Source organism: Sinocyclocheilus grahami, unplaced genomic scaffold (genome assembly GCF_001515645.1).
Source record: "Sinocyclocheilus grahami isolate Dianchi unplaced genomic scaffold, SAMN03320097.WGS_v1.1 scaffold274.1, whole genome shotgun sequence".
Taxonomy (NCBI): Eukaryota; Metazoa; Chordata; class Actinopteri; order Cypriniformes; family Cyprinidae; genus Sinocyclocheilus; species Sinocyclocheilus grahami.
In genome coordinates this window covers 1,027,049-1,052,019 of record NW_015505453.1, presented here as the reverse complement: position 1 = coordinate 1,052,019, position 24,971 = coordinate 1,027,049, and the positions used below count along the sequence as shown (strand labels likewise).

At 36.0% G+C, this 24,971-nt stretch overlaps 3 protein-coding genes across 3 annotated transcripts in view; 1 reads left to right on the top strand and 2 right to left on the bottom strand.

Moving 5' to 3' along the window:
* The window catches only part of LOC107599907 (aspartate--tRNA ligase, mitochondrial-like), a 20,458-nt gene extending 14,769 nt beyond the window's left edge, over nt 1-5,689 (bottom strand). Inside the window, exons 1-8 of the mRNA XM_016291627.1 lie at nt 5,280-5,689; nt 5,147-5,198; nt 4,958-5,051; nt 4,806-4,872; nt 4,565-4,666; nt 4,381-4,476; nt 2,933-3,056; nt 2,797-2,843 (exon numbers count right to left, since the gene is read on the bottom strand). Of these exons, the coding sequence (XP_016147113.1) occupies nt 2,797-2,843; nt 2,933-3,056; nt 4,381-4,476; nt 4,565-4,666; nt 4,806-4,872; nt 4,958-5,051; nt 5,147-5,198; nt 5,280-5,324 (627 nt within the window). The 5' untranslated portion in view covers nt 5,325-5,689. The remainder of the gene's footprint in view (nt 1-2,796; nt 2,844-2,932; nt 3,057-4,380; nt 4,477-4,564; nt 4,667-4,805; nt 4,873-4,957; nt 5,052-5,146; nt 5,199-5,279) is intronic.
* A 239-nt stretch (nt 5,690-5,928) lies between these two features.
* LOC107599910 (centromere protein L-like) lies at nt 5,929-8,615 on the top strand. The gene is made up of 5 exons (XM_016291631.1): nt 5,929-6,015; nt 6,352-6,511; nt 6,630-6,881; nt 7,835-8,386; nt 8,477-8,615. The coding sequence occupies exons 1-5, from the start codon at nt 5,942-5,944 to the stop codon at nt 8,549-8,551; spliced, it is 1,113 nt and encodes a 370-aa protein (XP_016147117.1). The 5' UTR covers nt 5,929-5,941; the 3' UTR covers nt 8,552-8,615.
* A 1,279-nt stretch (nt 8,616-9,894) lies between these two features.
* On the bottom strand, nt 9,895-23,206 carry klhl20 (kelch-like family member 20). The gene is made up of 12 exons (XM_016291621.1): nt 23,084-23,206; nt 20,543-20,909; nt 20,201-20,407; nt 19,258-19,416; nt 18,726-18,820; nt 18,001-18,116; nt 17,714-17,897; nt 17,435-17,578; nt 17,202-17,335; nt 15,641-15,849; nt 15,457-15,563; nt 9,895-11,077 (listed from the first exon to the last, which is right to left on the bottom strand). The coding sequence occupies exons 2-12, from the start codon at nt 20,876-20,878 to the stop codon at nt 10,993-10,995; spliced, it is 1,776 nt and encodes a 591-aa protein (XP_016147107.1). The 5' UTR covers nt 20,879-20,909; nt 23,084-23,206; the 3' UTR covers nt 9,895-10,992.
* Between the last annotated feature and the right edge of the window lie 1,765 nt (nt 23,207-24,971).

Genomic DNA, 24,971 nt, shown 5'->3' with positions numbered 1-24,971 from the left:
GCTTTTTTGTTAAAGCAGTGCTGCTGTTGTAAAGTTATACAGCTATAGTTGTGTTGCTGGGTTTTAAAGCAGGTTTGATTTTTCTTTCTTTTTTATCACTCTGTATTTACAGGATTTCACTGTCCACTCTGTTTCAAATGTGGATGAATGGTTACACATAGATGTGTGCACACACTGTCAGAGCTGTGTGAGATCACTACCATCCTGTTTTTGTGGGGGTGGGTAGGGGTGTTAAATATTCATTTATTTATGGGGTTTTTTCCCCCAAAGGTTTTTAACATTCTAAAAGCTCTTTATTCCAAAGATACTACAAGCTAGTCAGTGTATTCAGCAGGTATGTAATGTATTCTAAGTTACTTCAGAAGTATTGCAAGTATTATGTACGACAATAAAACAGTGCATTGACATAAAAAAGGAAATTTACTTTTGGTACTTAAGTAAAAGCAAGTACTTCTGTACTTTTACTTAAGTAAAAATCTGTCTTTACAACTTTTACTTGTAATGGAGTAATATTTGACCAGCAGTATCTGTACTTTCACTCAAGTAATGGAGTTGAGTACTTTGTCCGCCTCTGGGTGGGATCTATCTATCTATCTACACTTCTTTTTAAAACATAGATGGGTTTTGTATTCAGAGAAGTCCTCCTATGTAGGATAGAAGGTTATTTAACACCTCCAAATGTAAAAATCTGGGTTTTCATATTTAAGCTATTCAGAGGCGTCATGCCCATTCAAAGTGAGGGAGCACGTGCCGCCTCAGATTTCTGAGCCAAGTGGATTTTAAATGCAGCTTCCAAAAGACAAAAAATAGCCGAATAATATTTTTTATATTTGATACAATCACACTGGTGTGATTAGATCGTTCAGTGCGGCACAGCTTCAGCTACTAAATTCAAATCTACGTTCACGCTTTTTGGCTGGCGCTGAGCCAGAGACAGACGCGTTTATACAGTGCTGCATTATAACCAATCACACACGATTCTGTTGAGCTTATGAATGCAATGGCCAATCAGAGGCGTTCAGATGAGTCATCACTTTTTGTTCAGTTTTCGCTGACTGAATTATAAATAACAAAGTGCAGATGAGCGTACAAATGTTAAGATATTCATTTCAGAGTGTAAACAGCTTCTGTGATTTAAATGGGAGTTTTTGAGAGTGCCTGAACTCTGGCTAGACTGACGTGAAAATGTTTTTTGATAATGTAAATGTTCTTTGCTCTCTGTAAAATGAAAATGTTATATATAGTAACTTACAATATTGTCATTAAATTCACATTAAATACAAAGTCAGTCGTATTAAAAATATTTTATGGCATGACACCTATATCTGGTACTTAAGTAAAAAGTCAGGTTTTTATGTGTAGTTAATAGATTACACTATTACTCAACTTTGCCCATCACCCATTATAGATCAAATAACAATCTGGTGCAAAACGCATTTACTTACACATGTTTGAGAATCAAGATATTTCCTGATATAGTTAACACGTTTGGAAATATTTTGAATAAAAAGGAAAAAAATTAAATAAAACATAAGCCTATATCAGTTATACAGTGTTATTGTGGCTGCCATGTCACATGACGAGCTTCAGTTTGCTAATTTATTCTGCAAACTGAAGTGTACAGTAACAGCGGGGCTACCAAGATAAAGTGAGTAGCATTAAGACGCTCATACACATGTATCAAAGCTTTAAAAGTTTTAAAAGTCCATTCGCTGAAAACAGATGTAAAAGTTCTTAGAACAACAAAGCCAGAGAGAAGAAACCAGAGTGATGTGATTGCTCACAAATTTTTGGGTAACGATTTGGCAATATTTTGCACCAGCTGTATTTTGTTGATGTTTGGGCAAGCCTTACAGGGGTGTCTTGCAGGAGACAAGAAACAGAAGCATGAGTCACTATAGAAGCATTGTGCAGTGTAAAATAAGCTCTCATAAATGCAACCTTTCTGCAATTGCAAAACGTTTTATGCTTCGCTTAGTCAAGAAACCAGAGTGATGTGATTGCTCACAAATTTTTGGGTAACGATTTGCACCAGCTGTATTTTGTTGATGTTTGGGCAAGCCTTACAGGGGTGTCTTGCAGGAGACAAGAAACAGAAGCATGAGTCACTATAGAAGCATTGTGCAGTGTAAAATAAGCTCTCATAAATGCAACCTTTCTGCAATTGCAAAACGTTTTATGCTTCGCTTAGTCAAGCTACATTCTGCATTCATACTTTCTCTCATTCTTTGGATTTGGCTCAGCAGGTATTATCTTTGTATTTCGTTTTTATGAGTGCAATTTACAATGTTGGAAGTTTAACAAAGTTAACAAATAAATAAACACTCATGGCCACGTTTCTGAATTCCAGAAGTCATTTGGAGTAGGGCTGCACGATAACTATCGCGTGCTTTCACGTGGAGCAGCATTAACTAAACTGAGCCGTTGTTCACAGACAAGCTGCGCAAAATATGATCGTGGTTTTGCGCAGCTTGTCTGTGAACAACAGCTGTGTGTAGTTAATGCTGCTCCACGTGAAAGCATGCACGTGTAGAGATTTACCTCTGATTACAGAACTGGCTTTACTGACGAGATGCACATTAAATATTGTGCGATATTTATCGTGCAGCCCTAATTTGGAGTGCATTTGAATTGCAAGCACATATTATGCATGTATATATTTTTCTTAACAATTCCATATTGATTAAATGTGCAACGATTTCTATGAAACAAAAATAGTTTGTATCTGAATTAGCACCTTGCCTTATATTTTGGTTATAAGAATGGCACTTGGTTTATACAGAAAAAAATATTTACCCCTGGTGTTCTCTTAAACAATGTTGGTGTTTCCACATCCACAAATCCTTGGGAAAAGACAGGTAATGTTCAGTGAGTATTCCAGTACATTAACAGATGTATGTACAAGTATGAAAATGCCACTGTAAATCCTCACCATGCAAATTGCAAAGGAACTCCCTCATTTTCATCACCATTTGTGATCTCAGTCTTAAATTGTACTGCATCCTGGGCGACCGAAGATCAAGATACCGATACTGCATCCGGAGGACTTCAGATTTCTTCAAGGTGAACATAAGAATTATAATTAAACATGTTTTGTCCTACTTGGACAACAAAGTGTTACTCTATGCAATTCATAACCTCAAATAAATAATGAAAAGAACATCCATCTGGAATGAAATTCATTGGTTATTCCACGGTAAATGACATAGGTTGAATTTCACAAACACTGGCAAGAAACACTTTCACATTTTCACATTCTTAAGCCAATTAAGTTTTTTTTCATTGTAACAATTTTCATGACACTGAATCAAAAGTGATAAACTGATAAAAAGTAGCAGCCAATAGTTAAACAGTTTTACATAAAAAAAAACATATATATATAGTCCTTTTGAACTTCCTATTCATTCAAGAATCCGGAAATAAATGTATCCTGTTTTCCACAAAAATATAAGCAGCAAAACAGTTTTTAACATAGATAATAAGAAATGTTTCTTGAGCACCAAATCAGCATATTATGATTTCTGAAGCATCATGTGACACTTAAAACTGAAGTAATGGCTGCTGAATATTCAGCTGTCATCACAAGAATAAATTACATTTTAAAATATATTAAAATAGAAAACAGTGGTTTTAATTTGTAATAATATTTCACAGTATTACTGTTTACTGTAAAAGACAAAAACAATAAACACAGCATTTGGTGAGACTTTAACCCAAACTTTTGAATGGTATTCATTTTTTTCGGCCAATTAAGTTTTTTTTCATTGTAACAATTTTCATGACACTGAATCAAAAGTGATAAACTGATAAAAAGTAGCAGCCAATAGTTAAACAGTTTTACATTTAAAAAAAAACATATATATATAGTCCTTTTGAACTTCCTATTCATTCAAGAATCCGGAAATAAATGTATCCTGTTTTCCACAAAAATATAAGCAGCAAAACTGTTTTTAACATAGATAATAAGAAATGTTTCTTGAGCACCAAATCAGCATATTATGATTTCTGAAGCATCATGTGACACTTAAAACTGAAGTAATGGCTGCTGAATATTCAGCTGTCATCACAAGAATAAATTACATTTTAAAATATATTAAAATAGAAAACAGTGGTTTTAATTTGTAATAATATTTCACAGTATTACTGTTTACTGTAAAAGACAAAAACAATAAACACAGCATTTGGTGAGACTTTAACCCAAACTTTTGAATGGTATTCATTTTTTTCCCACTTGATTTTGTAGGGAAATATGACCATGTTATGTTCTTTGTGAGATTCACTCTAGAACTACTGTAGGCAAAACTAGAACTACGACATAATGCATTTCGAAATTTTATACATGCAACACTTTTTTATATAGTCAAAATTATTTTTACTTACTTTGACAAATTCTTTAATTTCAAACGGCAGCTTTCGGCAGGTATTCAACACCTCCATGCTCTCAGCACAGACCTCAATTTCTCCTGTGGACATTTTCTAATATTGAATAAAAATTACAATTTTACACATACGTCACCCTGAACACAGAGTCATACTTTTCTCTTTATTGTGCATATGAACAGACCTTATTCTCCTGTCCCTCTGGTCTACGCCTGACCCTTCCTTTAACCATGATGACGGACTCCACAGTGAGACCAAGAAAAGCATTCTTCAATTCAGATTTAGACTAAAGAAATAAAGTGTCAAAGAAAAATATACAGTAATGGCGAGAAAATGTTACTGCAACAAATGAACCAACATATGTTGGTAGCAGCACCAGAATTAAATGATCAGACATAAAATATGTAATAAAAGTGTATTGCTACCTCATCCTGTGGGATAAGAATTTGCACCAATCCACTGAAGTCTCTCAAGATCACAAAAAGATCTTGCCTAAAGAGCCAAGTACAGATATGTCTGTCTGATATAGTGATGTGGCTCAGTGAGTTTTTGAAAGAATAAGCATTGTGTCTCATACCTCAAGTACTGAACCCAGCCACATAAAGTAACCTCTTCATCTACATGACTCCAACACAATTCTCCACATGTGTGGCTTCTCAAGCTGCTTTGACCTACAAGACACAAAACAGATTAGAAATATCACACTTAACATACTGAATAAAGGCTATTACAAATGCACTGTCTAGTTTAATGAAGGTCACATTACCTGATGAGTAAGTAGAGCAGTTTCTGGAGAAGTTATGAGCCCATGCTAACGACTTTGGAGGTAGAGATGGTTTTGTTAAATACATATGACTGATGGAAGGTACTGATCTTCTGCTATACAGACATCTCAATACCTGCTGGGCTGATCTAAGAAAAAAGAATCTGTGTTTGTTTGCCATCGTCCTGTATGCGAGGTCGTGGTGTCTCTGGCTAAATGTATTCTGTTGTCTTTACCAAATAAAAAGACACTTCTCAGAGCTGTCACATAATTGTGTATGTTTTGTTTATGTCTTCATAGTGTACGCGAGTCTAGATCTATAAATGCAGTTACACCATTGCAATGAATGCAAGACTGACGGTCACCTTTGTTTTTCTCTCCTTTCCTTAATCTTATACCTACGTCGGTCAACAGAATACAAACACCTATACAATTTGCCTCACATAGCGTATAAAAATAACTGAATTAAATAAAAAAATCTTAATCCATGTGACTTTTCACTGACATTCTGAATTATGACAGTTGTGAACTGTATCCGTGTGCTACAGTCCCTCCGGCGCATTGAATGCTGTGACATAACTAATCAAATTAGAACTAGCCGATGTATTGTTTTTGTAACATGACAATAAATAACGTTTGTTATATGTATGTAGCATTAAGTCTATCAACACCATTTGCTTATCTTGGTAAATATGATGTAGAGTCGACTAAATGTAGAAATATGTGATGCATATTACTCTTACTAGCAGCAATCGATTAGTATTCCTGCCCCGCCCCATTGCACGACGGGAAAGCGGGATGTTCAAATCCTCTTCCTGCTTTTTTTCTTTTTGGCTCGGTGTGTTTTTGTTCATCATGGAGGGGAGAGGCAGGTATGACAGATTTAGGATTGTAAACGTAAAACGGTTTGTCTCGCAGAATTTTTATTTGAATCACAACACGTAATGCGCGTCTCGCTTAATACAACGAAAATGGATCATGCACTGGTTTAGCGAAATGCTAATAGTAGCGGTGGTCTGAAGTTTTCTGATTAAGTTGTTTGATTAAATGGTTTAAACCCCCAAACTTTAGTGTATTGTAAGCGTACACTTACGACATATAACATATTTTGTCATTAAAACAGAAGTTGTTGATCATTGTTGGTTCCATTAGTAGTAGAGTCGTTATAAATAACTATATCTGTTGCTTGTATTAACTTACCCATGCAGTGCCGTCAACACTCCCGCCAGCAGACCCGTTACTCGTAGAAGCAAAAGTTATGGTCGGAGCTGTGTGGAAGCACCCTCATATTTCTGGCAAACACCAGGACATTTAACAGTCTTGAAGATCCCAACCAGTAGAGGGGCTGCCAGATCTCAACTCATCACTGTAAGAGATCATGGACTCAAAAGACTCATTCAATATCTCAATATGATTGAGTGAATATGAGTATATATTGAATATGATGAGTGGATTGAGTGTCAAATGTCTTTATTTTTTTCTACAGAATAAGGTTGACCCTGAGCATATCGCTCTTCTGGTGAAAAATGAGTGGAAGCTGTCCTACGTCACCCCTTTGCATCACTTCAGACATACACAACTGAAATCATATTCCAAACACCTCGCAGCCTTCATCGCAGCAGAGAAACAGCAAGGAGTTGCAGTTGAAGTCGGGTTAGAAGTGGGATTTAAGGTGACATTTACTGCAGTTCTTGGACTGGCTGAGACCGATGAGGATGCTGAGACTGTTTTCATTCAGGTAAGTTAAGCCTGAACAGGCTGGTAATTAGTTCATTTTTGTTTTAAGAAATAAATGCTTTTCAGCTAGGGTGCATTAAATCAGTGATGGGCAAACTTGGCCCTTCCAGGCCACTTTCCTGCAGAGATTTGATCCAACCCTGATAAAACTCCCCTGCCTGTAGCCTTCTAGTAGTCTTGAAGACAATGATGAGCTGGTTCAGGTGTGTTTAATTAGAGTTGGAGCTAAACTCTGAAGGAAAGTGACCTGGAAGGGCCAAGTTTGCCCACCCGTGCATTAAATTGATCAAAAGTAACACATTTATGTTGCAACAAATGCTTTTCTTCCTATTCATCACTGAATCTTGAAAAGATGCATCATGGTTTTCACAAAAATAAAAATATTAAGCAGCAACCCAGTTTTCAACCATAATAACTCTTTAGGACCAAATCAGCATTTTAGAATCCTTTCTAAAGGGTCATGTGAAAAGTTTGGGTTCAGAAATGTTTTTTAATCGGTATAATGCATTAAATTGATGTCACGATACATTGACATTGCTACACAAACTTAAAATTCATCAAAGAATCCTGAAAAAAAAAATTAGCTGTTCTACAATACTATTAGGCAGCACAACTGTTTTTAACATTGATAATAATAAGAACTTCTTTCTTGAGCACCTAATCAGCATATTAGAATCATTTCTGAAAGAAAGACTGGAGTAATGGGTGCTTAGAATTCAGCTTTGCCATCGCAGGATTAAATTACATTTGAAAATAAATATTAAAATAAAGATTATTTTAAATAATAATATTTCACAATATTTACTGTATTTTGTATCAAATAAATGCAGCCTTGACAAACATAAGAGACTTCTTCATATGAGACCCCTTTTCAAAAAGTCTTACCGATCAAACTTTTGAATGGAAGCATATAAATATGCCACATTCGTGTAAATTTTTCTCTTACTCCCTCAGATCCAGTCCAAACCGGTATTTGCTGCAGCTGCAGATGCACCGAAGGTTGTCTGGCGCGGTTGGCTCACGTGCGTCAATGGTGATCCGGAGTACCTGAGGTCACTGCCTCCTGATTTTGTCAGCTTACCTCTGTTTTGCACAAGCGGACCGGAGTCTCTTACAACCCTGGTTAAATCCTGGTTCGAGAGGGCGTTTGATTGCAACTTTGGTTCTTTGGCTTTAAACTCCACCACTCTCAACTGGCTGGCTGCTCTGTGGACTGGTTGCCATTCCACCTGCAATATCAGGTATCTGAAACTGGCCTGGAGCCTTCCGACACAGCCACCCCTGGATGTCTCGTATACAGTTAACCCACAGGATGCGTGGGAGCTCTGGAACAGCATTCACCCAGAGGAGAGTACAGACGACAAGATTGATATTAAAGAGGTCCAGTCTTTCATCAACGGGCTGGAGACTCATTTTTTTCGACACTTTAAGATCTACCTGTCTGCTGGTACACTCGTAAAAGTATCTACCGCTCTGGGATCAGCACATCTTGATGGGAAAATCAAGGTAATTGTTATGTGTCATATCTATTCATTGTATATACAGCGTGGGTTGCATTCATATTTGTTTGTGTAACTTAATTTTTCTCTCTTTCAGATTGGAAACGGTGACTACATCACCACCTTACTTACCCTGCTGACAGAATCTGCTCTTTTGAAAATGCCAACCTAAAGTCTGCTTTTTATTTAGATTTGTAAATACGTTTTTTGGTTGTTGTTTTTTTTTCTAAACTTTGATATCTTTTAAAGCTTATTGTCTCATATTTGTTTTTTTTGTGCTGTAAAATATGTCTGTTTGTTTTCCAGCTTTTAAAAATTTAACTTTTTATTCTGTTTTCGGATGCCTGTTTTCTTTTCTTTAACTTGCTAGAGTTTTATCAAGACAAATAACATATCAGTCTTAGGCTTACATTAATGTGATTCAACTCATTTATCACAAATAAACCTGATTATCAACTATGTGTAAATGTATTACTACTACATGTATAGGTTCTTATAAATAGTTCACACAAATAGGCATTAATAATATGTCTATTAGTATATTGTAACATATGTTTATATTTTATACAAACCTTTTAAAGTGTGCAAATCACTTGGGGGTATTTGTTATCTTTACCAAATGAATAGTGGCTTAATTTTGGTTGATTTGTCTCAGGGCCTCTGTAATTATTTGATTACGTTTTGCTAGCAGTGCCAACGATGTCAGAATCTAAATGTATAACATTTTACAAAGCATGCAGGTAGCACAGGCAAGCAGAAGTTTGTGTTCTAATGGTAGTTCGTAGATGTGATTGGTTTCTTATTTGTAATTGATTTAAACGGACTGTTTGTGTTGTTGCATATTACTGTTGTTGTTGGTGTATATTCAAAACACCCTTCATTTAAGCATTTACATCAGAAAAGGACCTAAGATGTGCAAAACAAAATGTATTTGAATTCCGAGTTACCTTGTCTCTCAATTAAGCACAAATCTAAGTTGAATTTTCTTTTTATATTTTAAGAGATCTCCAAAATGGACATTTAAATTCAAGGAGTCTAAATCAGTGGTTCTCAAACAGGGGGCTTATAAGTTAAATGCTAAAAATGACTATACAAACATGTTAAATGCGAAGACCAGAGTTCTTGAAATTGAGGTAATTCTATTGATTATTAAAATCTATTGATGCTCCTAGTTTCGGTAATAAAAATGTTTGAAAACCAGCTACTTTGTCATCATTACAGCAGAAGTACCAGAGAAAATATTGTCTTGAACGGGGGTGGGGGTCTCATACTCTAAAAAATTGCTGGGTTTAAAAAGGGACACCCCCAGCTATTGGGTTGTTTTGAACCCGACCGCAGGGTCAAAACAACCCAATAGCTGGGGTTGTCCCTTTTTAACCCAGCATTTTTTAGAGTGCAGAATAAAGAAGGTTGAGAACCACTGATCTAAACCTCATGGAAAAGGTTGATCACCAATAAACACCATTTCAATGACTGAAAACATTTGGATTATTTTTCTTTGGATATTTTATTTCAACTTTCAATGTTTTGAAATGTGTAGACAGTTGTGCATCTTTAAAATTAAATAAGATCATGGAAGATATACTTTGTAACCATTTTTCAATACCAAGATTAGAACACATAACGGTCCTGTTCATTTAAAAAAAGTAAGGGCAGTTGTAACAATTCAAAGAGATTCATCTCATATTCTGTAACAAGCTCTACATTAAGTTTCTGAACATACGTGCAGGCTACTACTGCAAACCGGTTAGTTTTTTCTAAAATTTCAGATTATGAAAAATCAATTTTTATCTTGTGTCTCCATACTTGCATAAAACAATACATCCAACAATATATATATATTTAAAAAAAAAAATAATACAAACTTTAATAGAAAAACTCTAGTGGATTAAAGTGCATGGACTGGTTCATTGATGCATTCGTTGTATAAAAGTAAACAAATTGATAGTGTCAAACCTGTTTTTGACTGCTTCAAAAATAACTTATTTTCTTCTTTTACAGCCTTCATTAGATTGCAATGTTTCAGGAGGGACTGCATTTTCAGTACACCAAAGAAAGAGAGAGAAAAAAAATCTAATCTGCTTACATCTGGTAAAATGCAGAGGAACAGTTAATGCTCAGTGTACAACTCATTATAAAAACCTAAACTTAAAGAAATGGTAAAGATATCACAGTGCATCCAATTCAGACTAGAACATCAATCAGGGAAACATTTGCTCATAAGAACGAGCGTCATTCACACCAATCCCCAGTGACGTGCGTTTCAGGTTACTGTAGTTATTCTTCAATGCAGTCAAATAGACCGGCAGAAGCCTAGTTCCTTCCAGATAAACAAACGCTCTGGCTGATGCTTTTCCGGCTGCTGTTTCTCTCTTCAAAACATTGCCTTTGGGTATTCTCAAGTATGAAAGAGAAACCAAATGTAAAAACAAAATGGAGTGATGCTCTATGGCCAGGTGAGTCTCCTCGGAGCAGCTTCAGGAGATGGTTCCTTTGCCATCTCAGTAACTGTATAATACTCAGTTTTTAACAGGCTTTCCTCTTGTATGATGTACAATGTCTCTATGAGGCACGAGCTATGGTGAGGCATCTGAGAGATGAATACTGTAGGTGTTACCATATATGTGATTCACAGTGAGTCATTTTTATTACACCAACGCCACCTCCCAACCTCCTGTAGTTCATTCCTCCATAGAGCCTTGGGGAAAGAAAAAAAACCCAGCAAAAACAATCAGTGACTGGAAAATCACCTATGATTTGAATAGGTGACCCTGGACCACAAAACCAGTCTTAAGTGTCAATTTTTCAAAATTGAGATTTATACAGCAGAATAAATAAGCTTTCCACTGATGTATGGTTTGTTAAGATAGGACAATATTTGGCAGAGATGCAACTATTTGAAAATCTGGAATCTGAAGGTGCAAAAAATCTAAATATTGAGAAAATCGCCTTTAAAGTTGTCCAAATGAAGTTCTTTGCAATGCATATTCCTAATCAAAAATTAAGTTTTGATATATTTACAGTACGAAATTTACAAAATATCTTCATGGAACATGATCTTTACTTAATATCCTAATGATTTTTGGCATAAAAGAAAAATCGATCATTTTGACCCATACAATGTGTTTTTGGTTATTGCTACAAATATACCCCAGCGACTTAAGACTGGTTTTGTGCTCCAGGGTCACATATGATTCAAGTCAAAAGCTTGAGGTAATACGATTTTTAATATCACCAATTATTTGATCAAAAACAGTAAAAACAGCAATATTTTGAAATATGAAAATTTAAAATAACCGTTTTCTATTTTCATGCATTTTAAAATGTAAAATGCAAAGCTGAATTTTTCCAGACTTTTTGAAGAATTTCTTATCAATGTTGAAAACAATTTTGCTGCCGCTTAATGTTTTTGTGGAAACCCTGATACAAAAAATAAAAAACAGTAGTGTACATACTATGGAAGAAAAATAATGCCATGTCTTTGAAACAAAAAAGCTTGTTGCATAGCACTAACTGAAAAAATAATGCTTTGCATTAACAGTGCTTGCATTTTAATGCCTTGTATTTCCAGGGCTTGCATTTTAGGTCCTGAAATTTAACATAGTTGTCTATTTAAGCTGTGAATATTTCAATTAAAAATATCTCACACACATTTTCATAAATAAAAATTCAATAATTCATATTCACCTTCCAGAATTCACTTCCAAAATATTCAATTTGTTTAAAAATACGATGTATAATATTCGACAGGCAAATTTCGGTCCATTTTATTTCACTTTCCAAATTCGCTTCCACAAATTCAGTGGTTATAATTCGACAGAAAATTCGACACTGCACATCCGGGAGCTGCAGGAATAGCAGTAGAGCACCAATGCATGATCTCCAGCTGCTGTCAGTCGCTCACCAGCAGGTGGCGCAAGCAGCTGTTAATGAAGACCAAAGCAACAGGTGGATTAAGTCACTCATTCACAAAAACTGATTTGCAGAAATGGAGCAAGCGCCAAGTAGACGTTTTGATTATCGGGGCCAGTATAAACATGTGGAAAAGCTGATTGTGTGTATGTTTAATTCAACATCTTTGCTGTTTCCCGTAGCCTACATGTAAGCAGCTTTCTCTACCACATAGGAGATTATAATGCTATTTTACCCAATGCTGATGTACAGAACTAACATTACATCTGAGGAAGACATGTTGCTTAGTTTCCTTTACTTGTATCATGGCTTGTGCGACGCTGTGCTGTAATACTGTGGTTACCCTCATACTTCACACTCCAGGATTCCCCAACGACTCGCGCCTCAGTGAACTAATACAGCGATATAAGATCTCAGAATACACTTTATTGATGATTATGCGAACTATATACAGGCAAGCAAATGAGGTCAGAAGAATGCAACGCGCTGCATTTTCTTTATAACTGCTTTCCCTTACCACGCACTGATCTATAGAGTCAGTCAACAGTCCTACAAAGTTATCAATACCACGATTAGTTTTAACAATATGCAACCACTTTATATTATAAGATCTCAGAATACACTTTATTGATGATTATGCGAACTATATACAGGCAAGCAAATGAGGTCAGAAGAATGCAACGCGCTGCATTTTCTTTATAATTGCTTTCCCTTACCATTGATCTATAGAGTCAACAGTCCTACAAAGATATCAATACCACGATTAGTTTTAACAATATGCAACCACTTTATATTGACAAAAATAGGAGTTCAAAACCGCCTAGGTGTATTATTGCTGCAAATTTAAACCGGAGAAAGCATTGAAACGCTATTGCACGCAAGGGACCATCTGGCAATTCCACCGACTGGGTTAAAACGTCCAATGTATTTTAATTAAAATGACTTTTAACATTTAAAAACACACACTGTCAAATTGTAAAACTCGTATTGCTCATAGTGATTTACTACAGGTGAGATTTTGCCAATACCTCCATTCATATCTGTACAGTACACAATTATTTACATATAAAAGATGGAAAGGGTTTTTTCATGTTCCAATATTGTAGTACATTGCTAGATACAAGACTAACTTACTACAGGTTAGATTTTGCCAATATCTCCCTTACGGTATGTACAGTACACAAATATATTTTTAAAAAACTACAGTAATTCACCAAAAGGGTTTTTTCATGTTCCACTGGTTGTAGTACGTTGCTAGTTACAAGACTGTAATATCTCCCTTACTGTATGCACCATTCACAATTATTTAAAACAAATTTTAAAAAATCTGTAGGAACCCAAAAGGGATTTTTCATGTTCCAAAGGTTGTAGTATAAAATAAGTAAGGGAGGTATTAGCAAAATGTCACCTATGCAAGTCAGTCTAGTCACTAGGAATGCACTACAACCTTTGGAACATAAAAAAAAATCTTTGTGAATTACAGTAATTTCTTAAGAATAATTATATACTGTATATACAGTGAGGAAGATATTGGCAAAATTTCAACTGTAGTAAGTCAGTCTGGTCACTAGTAACATGCAACATTTGGAACACGAAAAACCCCATTTTGGTGAATTACTGTAATTTTTTTCTTAAATATTTGTGTAGTGTACATACTTGGGGAAAGTATTATCTAAGGCGCGTTATTGGCAATATTTATTTAGTCAGTTTGAGTAAATTATTCATTTAATGTAAACATAAATTTTAATAAATATTTGGACTTCGTTTTGTACTGTGAGGTAAATTTGCAGACGGTCCCTAAAGCAGCCTAGGCGAATATGCAGCGAATATCAAACCTAAAACTACCGCACTTGGTTTTCTATGGGAGAAAAAAATGGTTTGATGAAACTTTGTAGGTTGTGGGCTCATATTCCGGGCTCATCTGCTTAAATGTAAGCTACATAATATACAGTATATTATTAATTAGGTGCCGAATTTAATTATTTATCATTGTCTTGAGGCAATAAACTACGTTAAGTGTTTTCTTTATTGGAAATGTTTAACATGCAGTTTTGCGCGTTTTGTAACTTGCGTTCATATCCTCATCTGCCTGTTTGTAGTTTGCATCAACAGTAAGATCTGAGTTTGGTCTTTTGATAGCTGTCGTTGCATTTGTGCACTTACTGAGCCGCATAATGCGTTTTCTTTAAAAGATTTCTGAGGGAAACTGCGTGAAACCTTGTGCGTTCGTTCATATTCTACATCTGCTTAACTGTTGGTATAGTTCGCATCATCAGTAAAACTTTTTCTGAGATCTGAGGTCTTATATCACTGTTTTAGTTCACTGAGGCGCGTTACGAGTCGTTGGGTGAATCCTGGAGTGTGAAGTATGAGGGTAACCACAGTATTACAGCACAGCGTCACAAGCCATGATACTAAGCAACATGTCTTCCTCAGATGTAATGTTAGTTCTGTACATCAGCATTGGGTAAAATAGCATTATAATCTCCTATGTGGTAGAGAAAGCTGCTTACATGTAGGCTACGGGAAACAGCAAAGATGTTGAATTAAACATACACACAATCAGCTTTTCCACATGTTTATACTGGCCCCGATAATCAAAACTTCTACTTGGCGCTTGCTCCATTTCTGCAAATCAGTTTTTGTGAATGAGTGACTTAATCCACCTGTTGCTTTGGTCTTCATTAACAGCTGCTTGCGCCACCTGCTGGTGAGCGACTGACAGCAGCTGGAGATCATGCATTGGTGCTCTACTGCTATTCCTGCAGCTCCCGGATGTGCAATGCCGAATTTTCTGTCGAATTATAACCACTGAATTTGTGGAAGCGAATTTGGAAAGTGAAATAAAATGGACCGAAATTTGCCTGTCGAATATTATACATCGTATTTTTAAACAAATTGAATATTTTGGAAGTGAATTCTGGAAGGTGAATATGAATTATTGAATTTTTAATTATGAAAATGTGTGTGAAATATTTTTAATTGAAATATTCACAGCTTAAATAGACAACTATGTTAAATTTCAGGACCTAAAATGCAAGCCCTGGAAATACAAGACATTAAAATGCAAGCACTGTTAATGCAAAGCATTATTTTTTCAGTTAGTGCTATGCAACAAGCTTTTTTGTTTCAAAGACATGGCATTATTTTTCTTCCATAACATACCTCCATGTGTTGGCATCAGGATCATAGACTTCTATAGTTTTTAGGTATGTGGTACCGTCAAATCCTCCAACTGCCATCAACTGGCCATTTACTACTGCTAAACCAACCTAGAACAACAGAGAGAATTAATTTGCTGGGCAATTATTTTTTTAAGAGGCTGAAACAAGTTCAAAGATTCACATACCCCACTTCTTCTGGACGTCATTGCGACCACAGGTGACCACTGATTGGTTCTGGGATTGTATCGCTCTGCGCTGCTCAGTTCCGTGGTATCGTCTCTGCCGCCCACAGAGTAGATCATATCCTGGTATACGGCACAGCCCAGGTGTTTCCGACGGGTACCCATGGGTGCCACTGTATGCCAGCGGTTCTCTTGAGGGTTATACCGCTCCACTGCCAACAAAATCACAATAAATATTCTGCATGTGCTTTATAATATCTGAAATTCCGCAATCAACACTACATTTAACCACTTGGAGTCAGTAAGATTTTGTAAATATTTTTGACAAAAGTCTCTTCTCAACACAACTTTGTCATTCTTCCACATACACAGTATACAGAAGAGCGAAATGTCGTTTCTGACGGACCAAGGTCCAAGACACTGACAAACAAGTATAGATGTGTTCATGACAACAGGAAACATAACAAGAGCAGTAACATGAGGTAGAAATGTAAAATAGTAACGTAAGAAATGCACAGTTGAGGTGGCTCAGAGCAGACTATATCATGTTAAATAATGTGCATTTGCACAGAGTGTCCCTAGCGCACACATTAGGTGGCTGAGTGCGACTATGTAAACTGACCATTGTGCAGGAGTGTCTATAGTGCACAGCTAAGTTAAAGTGCAAAGTGAATCGGATACTTGTCGTAAAATTTTAAAAAAAATTACGTGGCGAAAAGCAGCTGTTAAAAATGTATTTGTCTTTGAATCATTCATTCAAGAGATTCATTCAAAACCCTGACTCATCCAGTAATGAAACAAGTAAATCTTGAGTGAGTCATTGAACCATTCCATTCATAAATTCCATGAGATTTTGTTTAGCTGGCTATTTGTTTTTCTTCAGAATTGTAAGAGAACTACAACCTCCATTAAAAAAAATTTAATTAATTAATGAAAAGTCTCAATTTATCCAGATTCGTACAGCTCTATTTTGCACACAAACAGCTCTTAATGTTTTTTTCTGTAGCCGGCTGATTTTTGTTCATGGTATTCAACAGCAATTAAAATGTTTTACAAAAAGAAACACAGAATAAATGTTTTTGATATCTAAATGTTTGACTTTTGATTTTGATAGATTTTTTTAACCACATTGGAATTGAAACTGGGTATCGAGAAGAATCGGAATCAGAATTGGAATTAATAAAATTAAAACAATACCCAACCCTATATTTAACTTAACAAGAAAGTGCATGGAATAGCTTTTTTTTTTTTTGCTGTAGTACTGAGAAGTTTCACAAAAAGTTCCAACGTTTATTAAATTTGGTGCTTGTATTAACTACAACTACTGAAACTTCAAACTACCGAACGGACAACTTCAAAGTTTTAACGCCAATACAGTAATGTTCTTTTATTGAATAATAATATCCAATACTTTAATCATAAAAATGTCAAAACACTCCTCAGCTGCATTTATTCTAAGAAATAGAAGACACATCAAATATTAAGTACAAACACAGCAATATCTGATCACTTTGAACTGACTCCAATATTACGGAGTTCTGCTTCTACATCTTCCAGTATTTACCTGTGTTTAGTGGTGATGTGCCATCTGAACCGCCTACTGCGTAAAGAAAACCTCCTAATACAGCTACAGCTACACCCAACCGCCTGGTACTCATCGAGGCAACACGAGTCCACTTATTTTCTTTCGGATCATACCTTTAAAAAAAAAAAATATATATATATATATATATATATCTCATTAAATCCCTCTTAAAGAAAACTCCAAGCCATGCCAATTTCGATATTTGTATGTACCTTTCTACAATGTTGAGACAGGAAACACCATCCTGACCTCCCACGGCATACAGATACCCTCCTAATACAGCAACACCCACACTGGTCCTGCAGGTGCTAGTAGGGGCGACGTCACTGCTCCACTGGTTAGTCTTAGGATCATACCTGACAAAGCCAGCAGAGGGCAGAAATGCTGAGTAAAATTTTTCATCCATAATTAATTTAATGTATTTCATCCTGTGAGGATTCATTCATTAGATTCTAGAAGCATGGTAAACACATTAATCAATCAAGCAGCACCTCTCCACACTATTGAGATAAGATGAGCCGTCGTGTCCGCCAACTGCATACAACAGATCATCCAGAACACTGACACCAACTCCACAGCGCCGTTTGCTCATGGACGCCACCATCCTCCACTCATTGGTCTGAGGGTCGTAGCGCTCAACGCTTGAGATAGCATCACCACTGCACCAACCTCCCACTGAGTCACACAAACAGAAGTTTGATGTGCAAAGGGAAAATCTTGGAAAGCAAACAAAAAAAAACAACCAATGAAACTAAGATATAGCTACTAAAACACCCACCAGCAAACAGTACTTCTCCACAACGGATAGGCTTTCTGGGTCGGGTTCGAGGTCCCTGCATTAGGGGGCGCTCTTGGGGTAGCAGGAGGTAGTTCTTGGCTTCATCAACCAAGTCCCTATAGGACGAAAAAGTGTTGATTAATCTATGCTGTCACAGTTTAGAGAATGAAATGGAAATTTTACATCTAAATGTTAATAGAGAATTAAAAACATATTTTAATGGTACAGATTGATTGCAAATGGCTGTAAACCAAGCAAGACAAGACAAAAGATCAAGGTGACCTATAATTTTGCAAGACCCTCCAAAAAGGTTTTATATATTTATAGAATATTATATTCAGTTTGAATAGCATGATTAAAGTACAAAATCCTCAAAATACATTACTGTTTGTTTATAACTGAGCACTATGTCAACTATTACGGTATATTCAAGGCGAGAGACAAATGAAAAATAAAAATAAATACATGTAAATCAATTTTTTTTAAATAAATAAATAAATACACAAATATAAAAGTGTTTTTTTTTATTATTAAACGAAGTCTGGTCTCACTTTATTAAAAAAAATTCATAATTAACTGAAAAGTAAATATACCTACAGTAGTTAAACCCATCAGAGTCTATTAAAATATGCTTCAGAGATATTGGACTCTGGCAAAAGGGGCATTGATGAGGGTCTTCACCCATTAACAAAAACTTTACTTTAAAATGGACTGTTCACACGCACCTACACTCCTCATCACTCTTGATCAGAGGATCTGAACCCACCGTCCCAACCAGAAACTTTGGGCTCAAAAGGGGAAGACGCACATGTTGTAGAACCTGTTGCCATGACAAAACAGATGAGAGGTCTTATGAATTATTTATCTCATTGATGCAATGATTTACACAGAACCATTTTTTATCCAGATAATATATACTACCATTTAAAAGCCTGTCATCTAGTCATTATTAAAGAGATTTATTATAGAAATATAATGTCGAAATTACTTTTATTCTGCAGGAATGCTATAAATTGATCAAAAGTGACAGTTAAGACATGTATAATGTTATAAAAGGTATAATGTTATACATTTACATTTCAAATAAATGCTGTTCTTTTGAACTTTCCATTCAATAAATTATGCATCACGTTTCCAAAATAATATTAAAAAGAACACCCGTTTTAATCATTGATTTATTGCATTTTGTTTTATTACACATTATGAGCTTCTACCATAAGCAGTATGTCTTTAGTGTTTTATACGCTTATATCTGACCTGTGGCAGCTGAGGCCTGCGCTCCTGGATGCTGTATTTAACCCAGGCCATTACAGCGTTAAACACCTGTTCCTCACTCCGAACATTGAGCTCATCACTGGAGATTATGTCTATCAGCTGGTTGGCTGGCAGCAGCATGAACTCTTCACTCTCCATCACCTAAAAAGCAGAAATTATCAAAAAACATGTATACATGTACAATTATAATGTGACATGTATTAATTTTTTTTACTTCACCAAACAGATTACAGTTGTTTGTAAAAACAGTCAAAACCATGGTACTGTATATGACCCTTTTAAATCTAAAAGAAATACGAGAGTGTTCATTTGATACCAGCAGTGGGGGTTCCTCCCATGAGTCAAAAATAACAGGGTTGCATGGTCATCAGGGAAACCATAAACTAGCTGATGGAAAAGTTGAGTGCATGGCTAAAATTAGATACAAGTCACAACTGAGGCTTCTACAGGGTTCCCACACGTTCTGACCAGTGTCAATTCTAACCCAAGTAATATTTCATTTAACACAACTAGAAACATTTATATTGACTACATATAAATGGTGTGTAATTTACAGGATCTATCATCACAGTTGAAAACAATTGTGCTGCTTAATATTTCTGTAGAAACTGTCATTTTTTTCAGGATTTTTTTTTTTTATAGAAAGTTTAAAAGAAAAGCATTTATTTGAAATAAAAATCTTTACTAACCTTATAAATGTCTTAACTGTCAACATTTTAAAATGTTGTTGTTCATGTTACCAAATCACTTACTGTAAAGTGTTACCTAATTCTTACTATCACTTATGATTAGTAAAGAGAATATATTTAGACCTGTGCTACACAAAGACAGCAAAAACAAGAAATGGAAACAAAAAGGTTCAAGTTCAAAGTCATGGTACATTCATTCTCAACACAATAGAGGGCGTGTGGAGGTCGGCCATCACCTCCTGAAAGTTATGCTGGGTGAACTTATCAGCAATACGCAGCAGCTCTCTGCAGGAGTGAGTGTCGGCAAAGGCCCTGATGCCTAAGCAGTTCGAGGGGTCCAATTGCCGCTTCAGGAATTCACAGCAGGCTTCCTGAATCTCTGCCAGTTGCAACAAGCAGGCAGCGGGCAGCAAAGTCTGCACATTTCCCTCCTCCACAGTCACCTGCAGGCCACCACACAACTTACGTCAGCTGGTTTAAAGTTTAATATTGAGCTTCAATACGAAGCATAAAAATGTACAGTAGCTGAACATTTAATGCAACTTTAATATTGAACATACAGCAATAGGAATGCATACCTGCGAGGTATAAGCAAAGTCAATGAGCAGCTCCATGGCTCGTTCATCGATATCCCGGATCACGACTTCCGTCTGTCGGCTCTCGGCCAGTTCCCCCGTGAACATGGCTCTGAAGTAGGGGCTGCAGGCGGACAGGATCACACGGTGTGCATAAATCTTCTTGGCTCCCACCACCAAAACCACATCGCACAGCTCTCGGTGCTTGCGGAGCAGGTTGATGACCTCGAGGGTCTGCCGAGGGTGCTTGTCGGAGACGTAGGGCATCCTGGCAGGCTGAGGAACTCCCTCTGGGAGCTTGTTGGGGTCACCAAGGGTGCAGCGACTTGTGATATCCATTCCTGTGGTATCTGGGCATGCACTGGTACCCCTAAGGAGAAAAAAAACGGTCATAGTTTATGCGGTGCTTATAGCTGAATTGAACTTGTTTCATTACTGATGGACTTTTCAGTAAATGAACTGAACTGAATTGAACTTGAGCTGAATAACAACACTACTGTCTTTTTTAGAGCTGCTTTACAGCAAAATTTACATTTGTTTCATAATTGAAGTTTGCAAGACTAATTCTGTTATTTACCTGTTTATAACTGAAGCTGCTTTTGTCATTGTATTAAATGCTATATAAATAAAGGTGACTTGACTGCGAGAAGTCAATTTGGATGGAAGTATCTGCTAAATGATTAAATGACTAATAAAAGATTAAAAACATTCAAAACATGCCAACATGATTTCAAAAAAATTATTATCTAGAGATCAAGCAGTTTGAACGATGCAAACAAGCTTGAAAACAGCATGACTAGCCCAGTGTTTCCCATCTGTCGATGGTGCCATCTGTCGAGAGCAGGGGTGCCGTGTAAAAAATTCTTTTTTAATATTTTTAAATTGCTAAAATGTTCAAAAAAGCATCTATTATATAATATCCATTTCTGATGTCACCAATAATTAGAGATGCACCGAAATTCCGGCTGCCGAAAATTAGTTCACCGCTCAGGTTTCACTTTCACGTGGTGTGACGCTCTGCGTATTATCCCACTCTATGCGTGTGTGTGCTCCGCTCAGTCGCTCCACTTATATACCATTCAAGCTCATGGGAACAGCAAAGTCCACTCAAAAATTGAGCCAACAGGAAACATCGATGTAGTACAGTATTGTTTCTGTCTGCAATAGCCCTACTGTGTTGTAACAAGGTGTGGTAAATGGGCAACTCTGGTAACGCTGCCCTCTCATTCATTGATCTGCTAACTGCTATGTTATGCTCGCGTGTTCTGATAATAATAGCTTTCTCGGACTAAACATTATTTGGATAATTGGTAAAAAAAAAAAAGTTAAATATCTTAACCCTACTGTTAGACCTACCTGAAAAACTAAAAAGCAATTTATTTAATTCAAAGGTCTGTCGTTATTTTTTATTTGTGCTATTATTATTATTAATTTCTTTATTTGTTCTTATTTTATTACTGACTGCTTACTTGTCATTTTTTATTAAATTCAAAGTTTGAAATCAAGCTATCTCGTGCTACTGCACCAAAATTACCCCACTGTAAAATTAAAAAAAAACACTGAGTGAGCAAAACATTGTGAAATAGCTAGTTATAATGGTAATTAAATAATGTTTACACACGTATAAAAGCCTACATTAAAATCTCTCATATAAATTGGTCTTTTCATTAGAAATTAGCCTACTGATTGCCACCATTGATGGAAAATTTTTTTTAATAATATTAAAAATATCTGCATGACATTATATTCTGCAGTTCTTCCCTGTTGTACTGAATATCTATCCTTTTCAAATTATCATATCGAAGTTAGTAATTCAAATATTGTGAAAATTAATTTTGTTGGGTGCCACAAGTTTGTTAAAATTTCCAAAGGGTGCCGCGACTAAAGAAAGGTTGGGAAACACTGGACTAGCCAATATGAGCGCAACACACGCCCATAGTAAACATCACAAATGAATTCACTGACTCTATTGGAATGTGACGTACGTTCCTTTACAAATAAAAACACGTTGACTTACATAGACATTTAACTCCAGCGCTTTCCATTTAAGACCTATTTAGTGTAGTTCAGTTATAATATAACTTGTACTCAAGTGGGGTAACTGGTTGCTCTGGAGAGTAAAATGTTGAAATGTGACAATGCAGCAAAATAGAAATGCGAGTTAAATGTGAGGCAAATATATACACAAATCAGCTCAATAATGTTATGGACGTTGGAAACTGAAGAAGTGCTTATCGGTGAGAAGGTCTTGTGATGTTTGCAAATCAATTTAAAAGGGCCCAGAGTATTCCTAATGCAAAGCTTACGCGCAAACAGAAGCGACATTCCTTAGGCAGAACTGTTAAAAAAACAGTATGGGTTTAATACACATAAGGTCAAGGTTTCAGTTTATCTGTGAGCGAGACTCACTGTTTACATACTGGCTAACGGAGTGTCAATTAGCCCTAGCTTAGCTTGATCGAAGTATCGGATTTGTACTGTTTTAGCAGTTTTTCAAAGGTGGCGTTACGCATTACTATGAAAGAAGAGGCGTGATCCCCTCACCTTATTTGTCCATTAAATCGGTCCAGATTGAATTTTAAGTCGTCGAGATTTGGCCAGATAACATCAAGACAGCCGCTGGGTTTACGGGACACCCTCCACTTTTATTTTTAATTTTTTTATATGAGTTTCCTGACGGTCACAGGAAATAGGCGTTTTAGAATAAAAGTCCTGCATCTTTTTATGCACTGGAGACAATAAATTTGTAATTTCAGCATTATTACTTACCAATATGATCAAACCAACATCTAATACAAAAGTATTAAAAGTATTAGTAAAGTATTTTAAGTATTATAAGTAGTTATCAATAATTATTAAAGTAGCTCAAACGATTAAAATATGTAGTAATAATAATAATAATAATAATAATAATAATAATAATAATAAAGGTCAAATAAACGTAATTAAAATGAAAATATATTTAAATTAAAAACAAATGGAAATGTTGCCCTGGCAACTATATTAAATAAAATAAGTTACCATTTAATACTAAAATTATTCATTAATAAATAAACAAATAAACAAACAAGTTTTCACACATAACTTTCGCACATAACATTTTACTTTGTTATTTTTTATTTATTTATTTTACTTTGTTATGGTTGGGGGTTTTTTTCAGCTTGCACTATATCCTAACATACCTGTTTGCCTTTTGTGTGTGTGTGTACATTCTAGATGAGACTCAAATAAGCCTACATTCTTCCACTGTTTATTGGAATGCTTTCAGACAGGTTTACAAGTGTCTCTCTCTCTCTTATTCGCTCGCTCAGTTCTCCCCCTCCCCTCCCCTTCCCTCTCTCGCTCCTGCTCTCTCTCACTCTCTCTCTCTCTCTCTCTCTCTCTCTCTCTCTCTCTTGCAGTCTCTCTCTTTATCTCTCCTGATTCAGTTCTTCTGTGGCATGTTTTATTATACTCTTTTGTAGAGTGTTTTACTTTGTGCATTGGTGGCCCCTAAATTGAACCATAGGAGGCAGTGCTTTGGAGCCTGATGTGGGGGGAAACAACACCACTAATAGAGGTAAACAAGACCTTCTCAATAGACACTGATTAATCAGCCTGAACTCCTCAAATACCATAAATGATCAGAAGAGATTTAGCTGTGTCTGAATTTCAAAATGAAACATTTATTGCACATGCAAATGATGTAGCATTATCAAAAATTGTAAGAAAGTAAATTTTATAAATTTACTATATACATTTGTCGGCAATATTAATGTTTATAAAACATACAAAGTTTTATAATATAATACTTTTAATGTAATCATTTTAAATATTTGTATTGCAAAAGGTTTAACATTCTCATTTTAACCCAAAGGACATTTAGTTTCTACTGCTGAAAAAAAAATACAAAGAGAAGCATTTATATCAGTGTCATTGTCTTACACAGTTTGTGTTGACACAAAACATCATTTTGGACCATGCAAAAGGGAACCTCCCCTTCCCCAAAAATCCAGACTTACTTTGCTGCCAGCACCCAATCCCTGGATTTTAGTTCTGAGGAGTGAGGCAGAAAGGACCAGGAATAGTGTGCAATATCAGGTCAATACCAGCATCAAATACCCAAAGACACATCTGATAGCAATGCCACCGCTTCTGCTTTTGTCCTGGCTTTTTTTTTGCCGTACAACCACACACATAAAACATGTGTCATTCCACATAGGCAAAACACTGGACATCAAGCACATCAGAAAAAGAGCTCTCAGCTACTCTGAGATTGATATCACAGGGTCTGTTTCTCCCTAAATGTGTCCCCCCTCCTTTCCCCCCCTCCTGGGAAAACAGCGACAACAAATTAGCCTTCTTTTATGTCAGAGCCTAAGGACGACACTTGGACAGCCCTGAGATTGTCCGCCCGAGTTCCCATGAACCTCACTAACCTTCTCTTTCAGTG

Bases quoted from the DNA above. Each gene is read 5' to 3' on its own strand.
- klhl20 (XM_016291621.1), bottom strand. From the start codon at position 20,878: ATGGATATCACAAGTCGCTGCACCCTTGGTGACCCCAACAAGCTCCCA. The intron at 19,417-20,200 runs GTGATGGCCGAC...TCTGCTTTTTAG, and splicing joins CCCAGCATAACTTTCAGGAG to GTGATGGAGAGTGAAGAGTT. The intron at 17,898-18,000 runs GTGGGTGTTTTA...TGTGTGACTCAG, and splicing joins TGGAGAAGTACTGTTTGCTG to TGGGAGGTTGGTGCAGTGGT.
- LOC107599910 (XM_016291631.1), top strand. From the start codon at position 5,942: ATGTTCAAATCCTCTTCCTGCTTTTTTTCTTTTTGGCTCGGTGTGTTT. The intron at 6,512-6,629 runs GTAAGAGATCAT...TTTTTTCTACAG, and splicing joins CCAGATCTCAACTCATCACT to AATAAGGTTGACCCTGAGCA. The intron at 8,387-8,476 runs GTAATTGTTATG...TCTCTCTTTCAG, and splicing joins ATCTTGATGGGAAAATCAAG to ATTGGAAACGGTGACTACAT.